This window comes from Terrapene carolina, unplaced genomic scaffold (genome assembly GCF_002925995.2).
Source record: "Terrapene carolina triunguis isolate 2854851 unplaced genomic scaffold, T_m_triunguis-2.0 Scaffold84, whole genome shotgun sequence".
Classification (NCBI taxonomy): domain Eukaryota; kingdom Metazoa; phylum Chordata; order Testudines; family Emydidae; genus Terrapene; species Terrapene triunguis.
In genome coordinates, this window is record NW_020664435.1 from 21,609,329 (window position 1) to 21,622,705 (window position 13,377).

Sequence of the window (13,377 nt, forward strand, 5' to 3'; positions counted from 1 at the left end):
TCCCAACAGCCCTCTTCAGTCTCTTGGAATTGCTTATGTCAATACATTCTTCCCCTAAGACTGCTCCCCAAGCAAAGACCATACTCTGTCTTTTCTCCTTTAAAATCTCTTCCTTTGTTCCTCAACAGTCCTGATGTGGTTGCTTTTCATTACCCTGGCTGTGGGGGTCTCTCTGAATTTGAATGTCCTCCATCCTTATTATGGCTAATGGTTCATTGTGGTTTTGCATCTATGGCTTTCTAAGACCTTCCTAGCTCCATTGTTACCATAACTCTTTTCTGTTTGTTAGTACTGTTCTCATTCTTATCTTATTGTACATCAGTGACATACACATTTTCTGCCTGCCACCTCATCCCGTCTCTGCACTCCTTTAGGTGCATTCTATTCCTTCCTTCAATTTGGTTGAATGTCACTAATGAACATCTCCATTTTTTGAGTCAGTAGAGAAATCTCAACTTCAACACAGCACCTCTGTTGAACTTCCCTTCACTTGAGGCCACACTGGTTGCTCAGAAGAGGAGCTGGCTCAGTTTGCAGCATATCTAGTGCCGCCAGCAGATGACTAGAAATTGGTCAGAGGTTCTCAAAAATAATAATAATAATAATAATCAGGAGACCTTTGGGCTTCATGGGCTCCAAAGTTTCTGGGTCATTGTAGGGTGGACCATAAATACGAATCGTTTAGGAAAAAATCACCATAAAAAGCTTTCAATCATAGCCTGTCTTTACAGTGAAATGTACTAGAAACTTTAAAATGAAGCCAGATATTAGCACTGACATTCAAAGCCACCCAGACTGCACGGCAGGGAGTGTGAGTAAAGAAGTTATGCACATCAATTTATGCTGCATTTTGTCTGTTACCCTAGATGCAGCTTTAACATATGGCCCAGCTCCCCTTTATTTCATTCATTTTTCCTCATGTAACCTCATGGAATCCAGAACATGGTCCTATAAATTCATAAAGATAAACTGTATCAGCTACTATATATAGCCCAGCATGTCATAACATGAATCAATACATCTGAACTTCATGCAATGGCTGCTCTTCTAGCATCTCTCTTCTGGGGTCAGTGGGAATGAACCAACACTTTTGTGGACTAAAAAGGGGTGCTAAAAAGTGATATTCTTTCTCTCACTGTAGTAAGCCTCTGTTCACATTAGGATGCAGTTCTGCCAAATTCAGTCTGTTTTCCAAGGGCTCAATCCTTTTCCCATTGAAGTCAATGATAAAACTCCGCTTGTCTTGAATGCTGGCAGAATTGGGACCCAACTGAAAAACCATTGAGCAGGGGTGGCCAAACCATGGCTCGCAAGCCGCATGCAGCTCTTTTACTGTTAAAGTGCAGCTCATGGAAGCCTCCCACCCACCCCTTCTCCACCTATCAGGCTGGGGGGGGGTGAGCTTGGAACCTCTGTCTTGTAGTGGGGTAAGGGCTTCTGCCCAGTGGCAAGGAGGATTTCGGGGCTTCAGCCCTGCAGGGCATACCTGCTGGGGATTGGGGTTTCAGTAATAGCGGGGCTGAAGTCTTGAGCCCTGACAGGTGCCTCTTGTGGGGCTGAAGCCCCAAGCTCTAGCAGGCATGCCCAGGCTCTTGAACTTCTGAAAATTGTTGTATGTGGCTGAGAAGGTCAGTAAGTTTTCCCACCCTGCCATAGAGGGTATCAATGGCTGACTTTCCCCTTAGCAGGGCAGTTTGAAGTCCTTCCTTCTGCTCCATTTATGCTGGGAAATTTGGATCTAAATGATAGGCCTCAAAGAACCAGGTTTCATCCTTTTACAAACAGTAAATTATTTATTTCATAAATGCTGACTCACATAACTGAGATGAGTGTGTTAAATCAAGAAATGCCACGTCTTACCATGCTGAATGCTGTGAAGACTATAGTTAAAAAGTTCTCTGAAGATAGGGTTACCAACTTTCTAATTGCACAAAACTGAACACCCCCACCCTGAGGCCCAGCCCCAGGCTCACTCCATCTTTCTCCCTCCCCCCATTGCTCGCTCTCCCCCACCCTCACTCACTTTCACTAGATTGTGGCCACGGATTGGGAGGGGGTGCAAGCTCCAAGATGAGGGGTTCAGGGTGCAGGAGGGGGCTCTGGGCTGGGGCCAAGGGGTTCAGGGTGTGGGAAGGGGTGCAGGCTCCAGCTGGGGGTGTGGGATCTGGGATGCGGCCTTGGATGAAGGGTTTGGGGTATAGGAAGGGGCTCTGGACTGGGGCAGGGGGCACCAGAAGGGAATTTGGATGTGGGAGGGGGCTCAGGGCTGGGGCAGGAAGTTGTGGGGCAGGAGGGGGTGTGGGCTCTGGGAGGAAGTTAGGGTGCGGGAGGGGATTCCAACTTGGGGCAGGTTGAGGTATGGAAGGGGATTTGCGGTGTGGCTCCAGCTGGTCAGCACTTACCTCAGGCAGCTCCCGGAAGCGGCTGGCACGTCTGGCCGGGTGCTCTGTGCAATGCCCATGCCAGCAGACACCACCCCCACAGGCACTGCCCCCACGGCTCCCATTGGTTGCGGTTCCTGGCCAATGAGAGCTGTGGAGCTGCCGCTTGGGACGGAGGCAGCGAGTGGAGCACCTATAGCCACCCCTATGCCTAGGAGCCAGATATGCCAGTTACTTCTGGGAGCCAGGGAGCCTGCCTTAGCCCCGCCCCTCGGACTTTTAGCAGCCCAGTCAGCGGTGCTGACCGGAGCCACCAGGGTCCCTTTTCGACTGTGCGTTTCGGTCAAAAACCAGACACCTGGCAACCCTATCTGCAGATGAAAAAATGAGCTAAGCACTGGGACATGCTTTTCCAGGGCCTCTATCGCCACAGGGGGCTAGAACCAGTTAGGTGGGGCTAATTCTCCACTACCTTGTACTTGTGTCCCAGATCGGATCTGTCCCCCTCCGCAACTGCAAAACCAGGCCCCTGTGGATGGGAAGCTGCGAACAGCGGCTCTGTAGCTTTGCGGCGGGGGTACATAGAGGGGTCCGGGATCTAGGGTCGCTCCGCATGCGGGGACAGGCGGCAAAGAGCGAGATCACACGCGCGCAGCCGGCCTGCGCAAGCGCATTGCGGAAGCCATCCCTACGCTCCCCCCCCCCCGGGGATTTAAAGGGCCAGCTGCCGGGGGCCCTGCCGGGCTGCCCAGGATCCCATCTGCTTGCAGGGCAAGGAACCGGCCACCTCAGGGCAGGCGGGAGTGACGCGCCAGGCCCATGCGGGGAGCGGCCGCCCCCTCAGCCTGGATTCTCTGGATCGCGGACATTCCAGGGGAGATAAGCGGGGTGGGCGGGGGAAGCGGCCGCTTGCCCTGCTCCGCCCGCTCCCGGTCCCTGCGCCCCCGCCGGGATCGCGCCGTGCCCCGGTCTGGGGGATTCCAGCTGCAGCTGGAGCTCGGGAGCGGACGCGCCAGCCCTAGGCCCGTTATGGAGCCCGGGAAGCTCCTGAGCGGCGGAGCCTCCGTGGCCGCGGTGCTGCCAGCGGGCGGGAGCGGGGAGCGCCTGGGGAGCGCCACCCCGAAGCAGTTTTGCGCCCTGCTGGGCAGGCCGCTCATCAGCTACACGGTGCGGGCGCTGGAGAGGTAAAGAGCCGCCCCACCCCCTCCAGGCACCCCCGGGGACATGGCTTCCCACAGCCTCGTCTGCCGCCGCCTGTCCGCCCCACAGCCCAGCCCCTCCTACACCCCGGGACACCGCCCCGCCTCCACCCTCTTCCTCCCAGCAGCCGCTCCTGTCCCTCCCCCCGGACTGCACACCCCACCCTCTGGGATTAAACTCCCTATTGCTCCCTTCTGCCTTCACCTCGAGCCAGTGCTACCTGCCTGCCGCACCCTGCCCTGTGCAGCTTGTGGGCTCGGCCCCTTTCACCCCGAGCCCAGCTGCCACCCTCCGAACCCCAGATCCCTCCCTGGGGTTCTGGCACCAGCTTGTCTCCTCCTTAGGGTACCCAGATAGCAAGTGTAAAAAATCAGGACTGGGGTCGGGGGGTAATAGGTATCTATATAAGAAAAAGCCCCCAAAATTGGGATTGTCCCTATAAAATTGGGACATTTGGTTACCCTACTCCTCCTGCCACCCACCATTATGAGGCGCTTTGCCACTGGCTTCATGCTCCAGGACTCGTCACCTGCTGAGTTCCCGCTCCCTCAGCTCTTGCATACTCTGCTTGTTTACTGCCCCCCCACCCCCCATGTATCTCTTCTTCCCTGGGCTTGTCTGCCCTCTGCTTCATATCCCTGGAGCAGTTGTCCCTTGTTGCATGCCCACTCCCAAATACACTTGGCAAAGTTGGGAACCCCCTACCCCACCTGGACTCAGAATCATAACCAATTCTATTTCTACTCCTGAAAAAAATCCATGGGTTTTATTGAGGGCTGGAGTAAAACAAGTGCAACTCCTGATGTGGTGAGCGTGAGCTGCATCCACTTATATGATGGTGAATTTGGCTCTGTTTCTACAACAGTATAGCTATTGTTAGAATTACATGCTTCGGATAAGCAAGTGTTTCTCTCTGATATCAAAATATTTATATATTAATCAGTTCTAGTTAAACCAAACAAGTCACGTCTGACTGTTCCTAATATGATTCTCCTGAGCTAACTTTTCTGCCCATAGCCAAAGCTTTTGGCAATGAAGGTGGGGTTAGTGTTGACTGACATTCCTGAGAGAGAGGGAGAAATCACATCCTCCAGTGCAGAAATCACTACAGGCCTCCTTTATGCCTGCCCCTGGCATCACATATGCATTAATACCCTGCCTTAATAGAAAACATGAACTGTCTTGTGGATTTAATTAAAGCTCAGTTGAATTGTAAATTGATACCCAACATAATGCAAGGCTGCATCTGTGGCTCTTCTTTTTTTTATGCTGAATTAAAGAATTCAAGTATCGGGACACTTCAGTTAATATTTTTTCCATTTTACAAGGTTGCTGGATTTTAGACATGTGACTGTCTGTGGATGGGTAATAAATGTTAACATAGTACACAGGCCTGGACCTTGGGAGACACATACTATAGACCAGGGTTGAGCAAACTTCGGCCCGCCAGCAGTTTTAATCCGGCCCTCGAGTTCCAACTGGGGAGTGGGATTTGGGGCTTGCCCCCGCTCCGGTGCTCCAGCTGGGGAGCAGGGTTGGGGGCTGCTCCACGCGGCTCCCAGAAGCAGTGGCATGCCTCACTCCCCCCCACCCCCCCCCCCCCCCCCCCACCCCTGGGGCCCAAACGGGGCCCCCCCCCCCCCCCCCCCCCCCCCCCGGCTCCTATGCATAGGGGCAGCAAGGGGCCTCCGCTCTGCATGCTTCCCCCACAGCTCCCGTTGGCCGGGAACCACAGCCAGTGTGGGCAGTGCCTGCGGACAGGGCAGCGTGCAGAGCCACCGTGCCTTGCCTCGCGTAGGTGCCAGAGAAGGGACATGCCGCTGCTTCTGGGAGCCTGCACCCCGTGCCGCAACCTCCTGTCCCCTTTACTGTTAGTGCCCCAGCAAGTCAGATTGCCTAAGCAGGCCTGCTTTGCTTTTCTTCTCTGAGGCTATAACCAGTGTAATTGCCTACTGTACTGCCTGATCCCCCTCCCACCCTCCTGCACCCCTCGATCCCTGCCCAGAGCACCCTCCTGCACCCCAAACCCCTCATCCCTAGCCCCACCCAAGAGCCCGCACCTCCAGCCAGAGCCTGCACCCCTTCTCCCACCCCAACCCCCTGCTGTAGCTCTGATCCCCCTCCTGCCCTCCGAACCTCTTGGTCCCAGCCCGGAGCATCATCCTACACCCCAAACTCCTCAGCCCCAGACCCACCCTGGAGCTCACCCCCCCCCAGCTAGGGCCCCCCCCCCCCCCTTGTACCCCACTCCCATGCCCCAGCCCCTTCCCACACCCTGAACTCCTAATTTCTGGCTGCACCCTGGAGCCTACCCCTACCCCAACCAGAGCCCTCATCCCTTCCCGCACCCCAACCCCAATTTTGTGAGCATTCATGGCCCACTATACAATTTCTATTCCCAGATGTGGCCCTCGGGCCAAAAATTTGCCCACTCCTGTCCTAGGCTAACAAACTCATTGGCCATCATTCTGTTTAGCGCAAATGCAACAGAATGTAGTTAGTGGACCAATATCTGCTATATATTATCCAAAAATAAAATGGCAACTTTTTTTCTCATTTGATTTACATCACCCGTTTGATTTATGAATTCAGTATTCAAAGTATACACAAAAAAGCACTTTCCTCGAAGGGACTTTGCAATGATCTAAGACCTTCTGGTTCCAATGCCTCCAGAGCGTCTTGTCTGTTGACATATACCTAGTGGCAGGAGGCAGACCTTCCAATTCTAAAGAAAGGAGGGAATATACCCTTCCATACATTTTCAATCTTGCAGAAAAACCTCTGTTGTCAAAGATTAGGAAGCTGAACTCCAGCTAGTTACTCAGTTGAAACATGAACAGGTGTGTCAAAGGATTTCATCCTGCCAAGAATCTGCTACAATAAATTTTTCTTGAGGCTTGTCGGTTATGTCCTTCACATATTGTATTCTGGCTTCCCATAATGTATTCTTACTTGACTTGAAATTTCACATGCCAAATTCCATTGGCAGCCTTGTGTGTCAGTATCACATAAGACTATTTCAGAAGTGGTATATATTAACTGAATATCTGTGTTTTTTAAACAGCATTAGGGGCCAAATTGTTATCTTGATGTTATCCATACCTTACTTTGCCAGTATAGCCCCACTGATTTCACTGCAGTTGTGTGTAGAGTAACATAAGTTAGAAGAGACTGAGGAGGAGAAGGACTTCGGAGTCCTGGTTGATCGCAGGATGACTATGAGTCGGCAATGCGACGTGGCTGTGAAAAAAGCTAATGCGATCTTGGGATGCATTAGGCGAGGTATTTCTAGTAGGGACAGGGAGGTGCTGCTTCCGTTATACAAGGCGCTGGTGAGACCTCACTTGGAGTACTGTGTGCAGTTCTGGTCTCCTATGTTTAAAAGGGATGAACTGAAACTGGAACGGGTACAGAGAAGGGCCACTAGGATGATCCGAGGAATGGAAAACCTTTCCTATGAAAGGAGACTCGAGGAGCTTGGTTTGTTTAGCCTAACCAAAAGAAGGCTGAGGGGGGATATGATTGCTCTCTTTAAATATATCAAAGGGATAAATACCAGGGAGGGAGAGGAATTATTTCAGCTCAGTGCTAATGTGGACACGAGATCGAATGGATATAAACTGGCCGTGGGGAAATTTAGGCTTGAAATTAGACGAAGGTTTCTAACCGTCAGAGGGGTGAAATTTTGGAACAGCCTTCCGAGGGAAACGGTGGGGGCGAAAGACCTCTCTGGCTTCAAGATTAGGCTAGATAAGTTTATGGAGGGAATGGTTTGATGGGATTACGTGATTCTAATCAATTAGGCAATAACGGCCATCGCTGGTAAAATGAGGGTCTGGCTAGAGAATCTTGCCTGTATGCTCGGGGTTCTGCTGATCGCCATATTTGGGGTCGGGAAGGAATTTTCCTCCAGGGTAGATTGGCAGTGGCCCTGGAGGTTTTTCGCCTTCCTCCGCAGCATAGGGCAGGGGTCGCAAGCTGGAAGATTCTCTGCAACTTGAAGTCTTTAGATCACAATCTGGAGACTTCAACAGCAGAGTTAAGGGAAAGTGGGGGGGGGGGTCAGCTTTTGTGGCCTGCATCATGCGGGGGGTCAGACTAGATGACCATATTGGTCCCTTCAGACCTTAAAGTCTATGAGTCTATGAGTCTATGAGGTGTTATCACTGTTCAATGCGAATATGGGCAACTGACTAACTCTGAGTTACGAAGTCTCATGACAGGCTTAAGGTTAAATTCTGCTACTGTTCCCCTTTTCTAGATGAGTAAATGGAGATACAATGCAATTAAGCGACTTGCCATAGGTCTCTGAGCAAGCCAATGAAAAGAGCTGAGGAATAAAGCCCAAAAGCCCTAACTCCTAGCTTCATATATACTCTGATAGGTAGACCTCCATGCTTTCCTGCACTAGGATAGTGTCTTAAGGACACTTGTCACAGTTCAGAACTACTGCACCTATATTCTCCCTCCCTGTTGAGCAAGGGAACACACTTCTAGGCTTCATTCTCCCTGCCATCACCTCTTTTGGGCAGATACCCGCATCTTTCTTTCCTGACTGGGGTTTTTCCAGGCTGCACTGTTCCCTGCTTCACTGTTAGTGCCCCAGCAAGTCAGATTGCCTAAGCAGGCCTGTTTTGCTTTTCTTCTCTGAGGCTAACCAGTGTAATTGCCTACTGTTATAAAGGTACCACCCAGCTCTTTTTAAGCAGGCGAGTTTATTCTTAAGGTAAAACCATTACAGAGAAAACATTAAGAACAGTGATAGATCCTTCATGCATGCTAATAAGCTTACTGAAGACCACTCCAACAAAGGCTTTGGTAGGTGGCCAGTCCTTCAAACGTGTCTCTAAGGAGTGGGGCACCTCTTTGGACAGTGGGTCCTGTGTGTTTGCTGGATCAGAAAGAAGGGTCTGTGTCAGTTTAAATTCAAGATATTTATCCTAAAATCCTCTTTGTTGGGCTCTGGAGAATCCAGTTTGAACCACTCTATGTGAGTTTCTCTCGGTGGTGGTACCTCTGTAGAAGTGTTACAAATTGACTGGATCTGCCTATTCAGCCCCGACTGTTGTTAGTTCCTGGAGGGCTGTGGTCACCTACTGTAATCTGCCAGGGTATAGGCAGCTTACCTTGCAAGTGGAGCAGAACTTAGCTTGGTGGTTATGGTAGTAGTTTGGGTAATGGCAGGCGAAGATCCAGGGTTCAGGCTCCAGCCCAAAGGTGACATTGGAGTCACGGTTGAGGGGCCAAGCCAAAAGTCAGAACTGGAGTCAGAAGCGAAAGGGTAAACCAACGTCATGGTCAGAGCCAGGAGCCAGCAATCACATCTAAGCTAAAGGGTAAGCTGGAGTCAAAGTCAGCCAAGAGTCTGAGTCAGGAGTCAGAAACCAGAATTGAGCTAGAGCAGGGCTTGGAGCAAGGACTGAAGCAGTAGTGAGAACAGGATAAACACAGCTGCAGGCTTCGTACATATTGAGCAGCCACTGGGGTGGTGTTGCTGCAAGGCTCAGATAGCAGCCTGATGGCTCCTTTGGCCAATCAGGAAGTGTGGGGTAAGGGCTTATTGGGCCCACCTGAGCTTGCTGGGTTGCCTTGTGAATATTTTTTTTTTCCGCTCGGTCCCAGGGAGAATCAGCCCCCGAAACCGTACAGCGTGCGGCCTTGGCGTTTCAGGGCGTAGACCACATCCATGGCTGTTACCGTCTTGCGCTTGGCGTGCTCGGTGTAGGTCATGGCATCACGGATCACATTCTCCAGGAAAACCTTCAGCACCCCGCGAGTCTCTTCATAGATCAGCCCCGAGATACGCTTCACACCACCGCAACGAGCCAGACGGCGGATCGCAGGTTTCGTAATGCCCTGGATGTTATCCCGCAGGACCTTCCGGTGCCTCTTAGCACCTCCTTTTCCTAGGCCCTTTCCACCTTTCCCGCGTCCAGACATACTAACGCCAACAAAACAAAACACTATAAGGCTGAGAGCCACCTCTGCCAGGGCCGGCGCTTCCATTTAGGCGACCTAGGTGGTCACCTAGGGTGCCAGGATTTGGGGGGGTGGTATTTTGCCGCCATTGGCGGCAATTCGGCGGCGGGGGGTCCTTCCGCGTCTTCGGTGGCAATTCTGCGGCGGGTCCTTCACTCGCTCCGGGACCCGTCGCCGAAGTGCCCCGAAGACCGGGAGTGGGGAGGGCCCCCCCCCCCCCGCCGCAGAATTGCCGCCGCCGACCGGGAGCGCGGAAGGACCCCCGCCTAGGGCGCCAAAAACCCTGGCGCCGCTCCTGACCTCTGCCCAGATACCTTCTCCCATGAAATAACAAACAATCCCTGGCCCATAATGACACACAAACAATCTTAATATAGTAAGATCTCCCAAAGGTATTGTAGGCTATTGCCATATTTGTCACAATACTGACCATCTTTATTAGGATGTGTCAGTTCATCCAGTTTTTGTCCAGGTTCCTTATGGTAAAGTCCTCGTGATGTCCAAGCAACTTTAACAGAGAGAGGTTCCCTCTGGAATTACTCTATCTAGCAGAGATGTTTTTATGATGAGTTCAGGCTAGTGTCAGATTCTATAATTTACCATTGCTTGAAGACTTGATTTATTTAAACACCAGTGCTTCTCTTCCTTTATTTCTTAAGAAAAGAGGAACCTGACATAAATTCTTCATTTAAGCAGGAACACATTCACTCTGCAAGTAGCAATATGGAGAGAAAAATCTAAACATTGGGTTTCGGTAGTGTTGTCAATAACACTAATTCAGCAGTTTTGTTTATGGTAAATTTAGCAGAAAAACATTTTTTGGTGGTGTTAAACTTATTGAAGAATAAATATTTTTCATATAGCCAAATAAAGACCTGCAAAATTACTGGTTAAATATGTTGGGCCATATCATCAACTGATATAAATGGGAGTAGTTTCATTGAGATTGAGTGGAACTTTGCTGATTTCCACCAGCTGAGGATCTGGCTTGCTATAACTATAGGAATTATTGAACTGCATTAAGAAGTAATCATCAGAAATCTGGCAAAAAATAAATAAATCCTCTGCACTTTCAGTGATCTCAGTTTTGAAGTGGTTTCAAAGAAGTTACTCCATATTTTCGCTATGATCAGAGTTGCGGGTCCATTATTTTGATCTCTTGTTTACTCATTTGGAAGTTGTTTTCCAAACTAGGATTCATGTCTATACTGTCTGGGGATTATCCCGTTCTATAACAATTTTGATTTGTGTGTCTGTGTGTATATGGCAGACTATAAAGCATTTTGGGAGCTCAGAATAAATCTATTTCTCAGTTACTGCATTGTACAGATTCTTTTCCATATTATATGTGATCAAACCAGACTAAAAGCTTCTGCTTAAAAGTTTTTTTATAGTTGAAAAAAAGGAAAGAATATTTGACATTTTAAAAGAAAATTTTCAAGCTGATTTTGATTTTTTTTTTTAAATTGGTGAAGTTTACCATCAAAAGATAGAAATTGAACAGTTTCAGGAAAGAATTAATCACTCTGCTGCTATATTGACTGTTTGTTGACATTCCATATAGAGTCACTAAATAAGTTTGAAATGTGTCTATAATCAGATCCTCAACAGTCAATGCAGCTGTGTGACATGGAATTCCTGTTAATGAGAAATCTGCAGTGTACTAAAACAGTACTATATTAATATTTTTCATCATTCTTATAAATCACTTTGATGTAGGGCCATTGTGTGGATCAAAGCATGGACTCTTTCCTTTCTAATCATTCTGGGCTAACTATGCTCTTATAGGACTAGATTGTGTCCTTAAGGCACAGCCCTAAGTTAGAGTTGTCAACCCTCCAGGATTATCGTGGAGTCTCTAGGAATTAAAGAGTAATCTTTAATTAAAGATTATGTCATGTGATGAAACCTCAGGAATATGTCCAACCAAAATTGGTAACCCTACCCTAAGTAGAGCCACACCAGCCCAGGGTAAGCTCAAGAAGGGATTGTCCCTGATCTCAGTGGAGAGGGGTGCACTCAGCCACCTACAGGTTTGTGCAGAGGTAGGGTGGAGCTGTGACCCCTCCCTGCCACTTTGTTGTGGATTGCACCAGTGGAGGCCTTGAGCCCTCCTACACCCTACATGCAATGGCTGATCATGGTCTGCCCGATACTGTCCTTCTTCTTTACCATTATCAAAGAATCATAGAAATGTCGGGCTGGAAAGGACCTCGAGAGGTCATCTAGTTCAGCCACCTGTGCTCTGGCAGGACGAAGTAAACCTACACCATGCCTGACATGTTTGTCCAACCTATATTTAAAACCCCCAGTCATGGGGATTCCCCAACCTTAGAAGCCTGTTCCAGAGCTTAACTACTCTTATAGTTAGAAACTTTTTCCTTATATCTAACCTAAATCTCTCTGGCTGCAGATTAAATCCATTACTTCAGTGCACATGGAGAATAATTGTTTACAGTTCTCTTTATAGCAGCCCTTAGCATATTTGAAGACTGTTATCAGATCCCCCCTCAGACTAAACATACCCAGTTTTTTAACCTTTCCTTATAGGTCAGGTTTTCTAAACCTTTAATCATTTTTGTTGCTCTCTTCTGGATTCTCTCCAATTTGTCCACATCTTTCCTAAAGTGTAGCGTCTGGAATAGGACACAATACTCCTGATGAGGCCTCACCAGTGCTGAGTATAGTGGGACAATAATCCCCATGTTTCCCATACGACTTTCCTGATAATACACTCCAGAATGTTAGGGTTTTTTTGTTTGTTTTGGAGCTGCATCACATTGTTGACTCATATTCAATTTGTGATCCACTATAGCCCCCAGATCTTTTTCAGCAGAACTACCACGTAGAACATTATTCCGCATTTTGTAGTTGTGCATTTGATTTTTTCCTTCCTAAGTGAAGTACTTTCACTTGCCTTTGAGTTTCATCTTTTATTGTTAGATGGTGCAGAAGATAATTAAGATACTACTCTGCCAACTGTCCACAAGACATTGTGCATATGTTAGATGCAGTGTGGTCAGTTTCATTTGGCTTCAGAAGAAGGAATTTGAATGCTGTTCATGTATCAATCTGTCACTAGTGAAAATGCAGACCAGATTCTGCTTTTGCACCATCTCACAACTGTGGGGAGTTCTGCAGTTTAGCAAGGGATGGCACAAATCTCTTCTTTAGTTTCTATCAATGTGAGTATGCCTTTCTCCCTGAGTTTTGCTTTAATTTTAACTTGAAATATGCAAAGAAGAGTTGAGTTGAGTTCAGTTAGTTTGCCCTAGGTTTGAGTGAAAATTATGCAAAAGCGCAAGATTTTTATGGCTAGATGTATGACTGTACTGAAGTACACTTGAAGGATTCATGAACCTGGAGTGAGTGACAAGTATGAAATGAAACTGGAAACCAAGGTGTCAGATGATTTCAGATTTTGTCACAATTTTTGCACAGATTTAATACTAGGGAGTTGCTGAGGCCTTTTTTTTCTGACAGTAAAGCAGATTGATCACATATAAGTAGAAAATGTTTTTTATGTTGCAGAATTTTAATAATTGTTTTCCTATTTATTTCTTTGTTTTAAGCAGAAACTAATTTTTCAGACTTATCGCTAAAAACATTAATGCTGTTTCCTTAGTTATAAAAAACTAATACTCAAATCATTGTAGATAATTTGCAAATTTAGAAGTAGATACCTACACTTGGCCTAGTGGGGCCACCTTTCTGTTCCCCCTATCCTGGCCTTTACAGGATATGTTAACACAGACTAAGCAGTGCTTAAAGTGTGTGTGTGTGTGTGTGTGTGTGTGTGTGTGTGTGTGTGTGTGTG

The 13,377-nt window shown here is 48.3% G+C and overlaps 2 protein-coding genes across 2 annotated transcripts in view; one reads left to right on the forward strand and one right to left on the reverse strand.

Annotated features, from left to right (window-relative positions):
• Window positions 1–3,192: 3,192 nt before the first annotated feature.
• The window catches only part of CRPPA (CDP-L-ribitol pyrophosphorylase A), a 181,238-nt gene continuing 171,053 nt past the window's right edge, over window positions 3,193–13,377 (forward strand). Inside the window, exon 1 of the mRNA XM_026649427.1 lies at window positions 3,193–3,565. Within this exon, the coding sequence (XP_026505212.1) occupies window positions 3,201–3,565 (365 nt within the window). The 5' untranslated portion in view covers window positions 3,193–3,200. The remainder of the gene's footprint in view (window positions 3,566–13,377) is intronic.
• LOC113406198 (histone H4-like) lies at window positions 9,210–9,521 on the reverse strand. The gene has a single exon (XM_026649429.1). It carries the CDS (start codon window positions 9,519–9,521, stop codon window positions 9,210–9,212), a length of 312 nt encoding a protein of 103 aa, XP_026505214.1.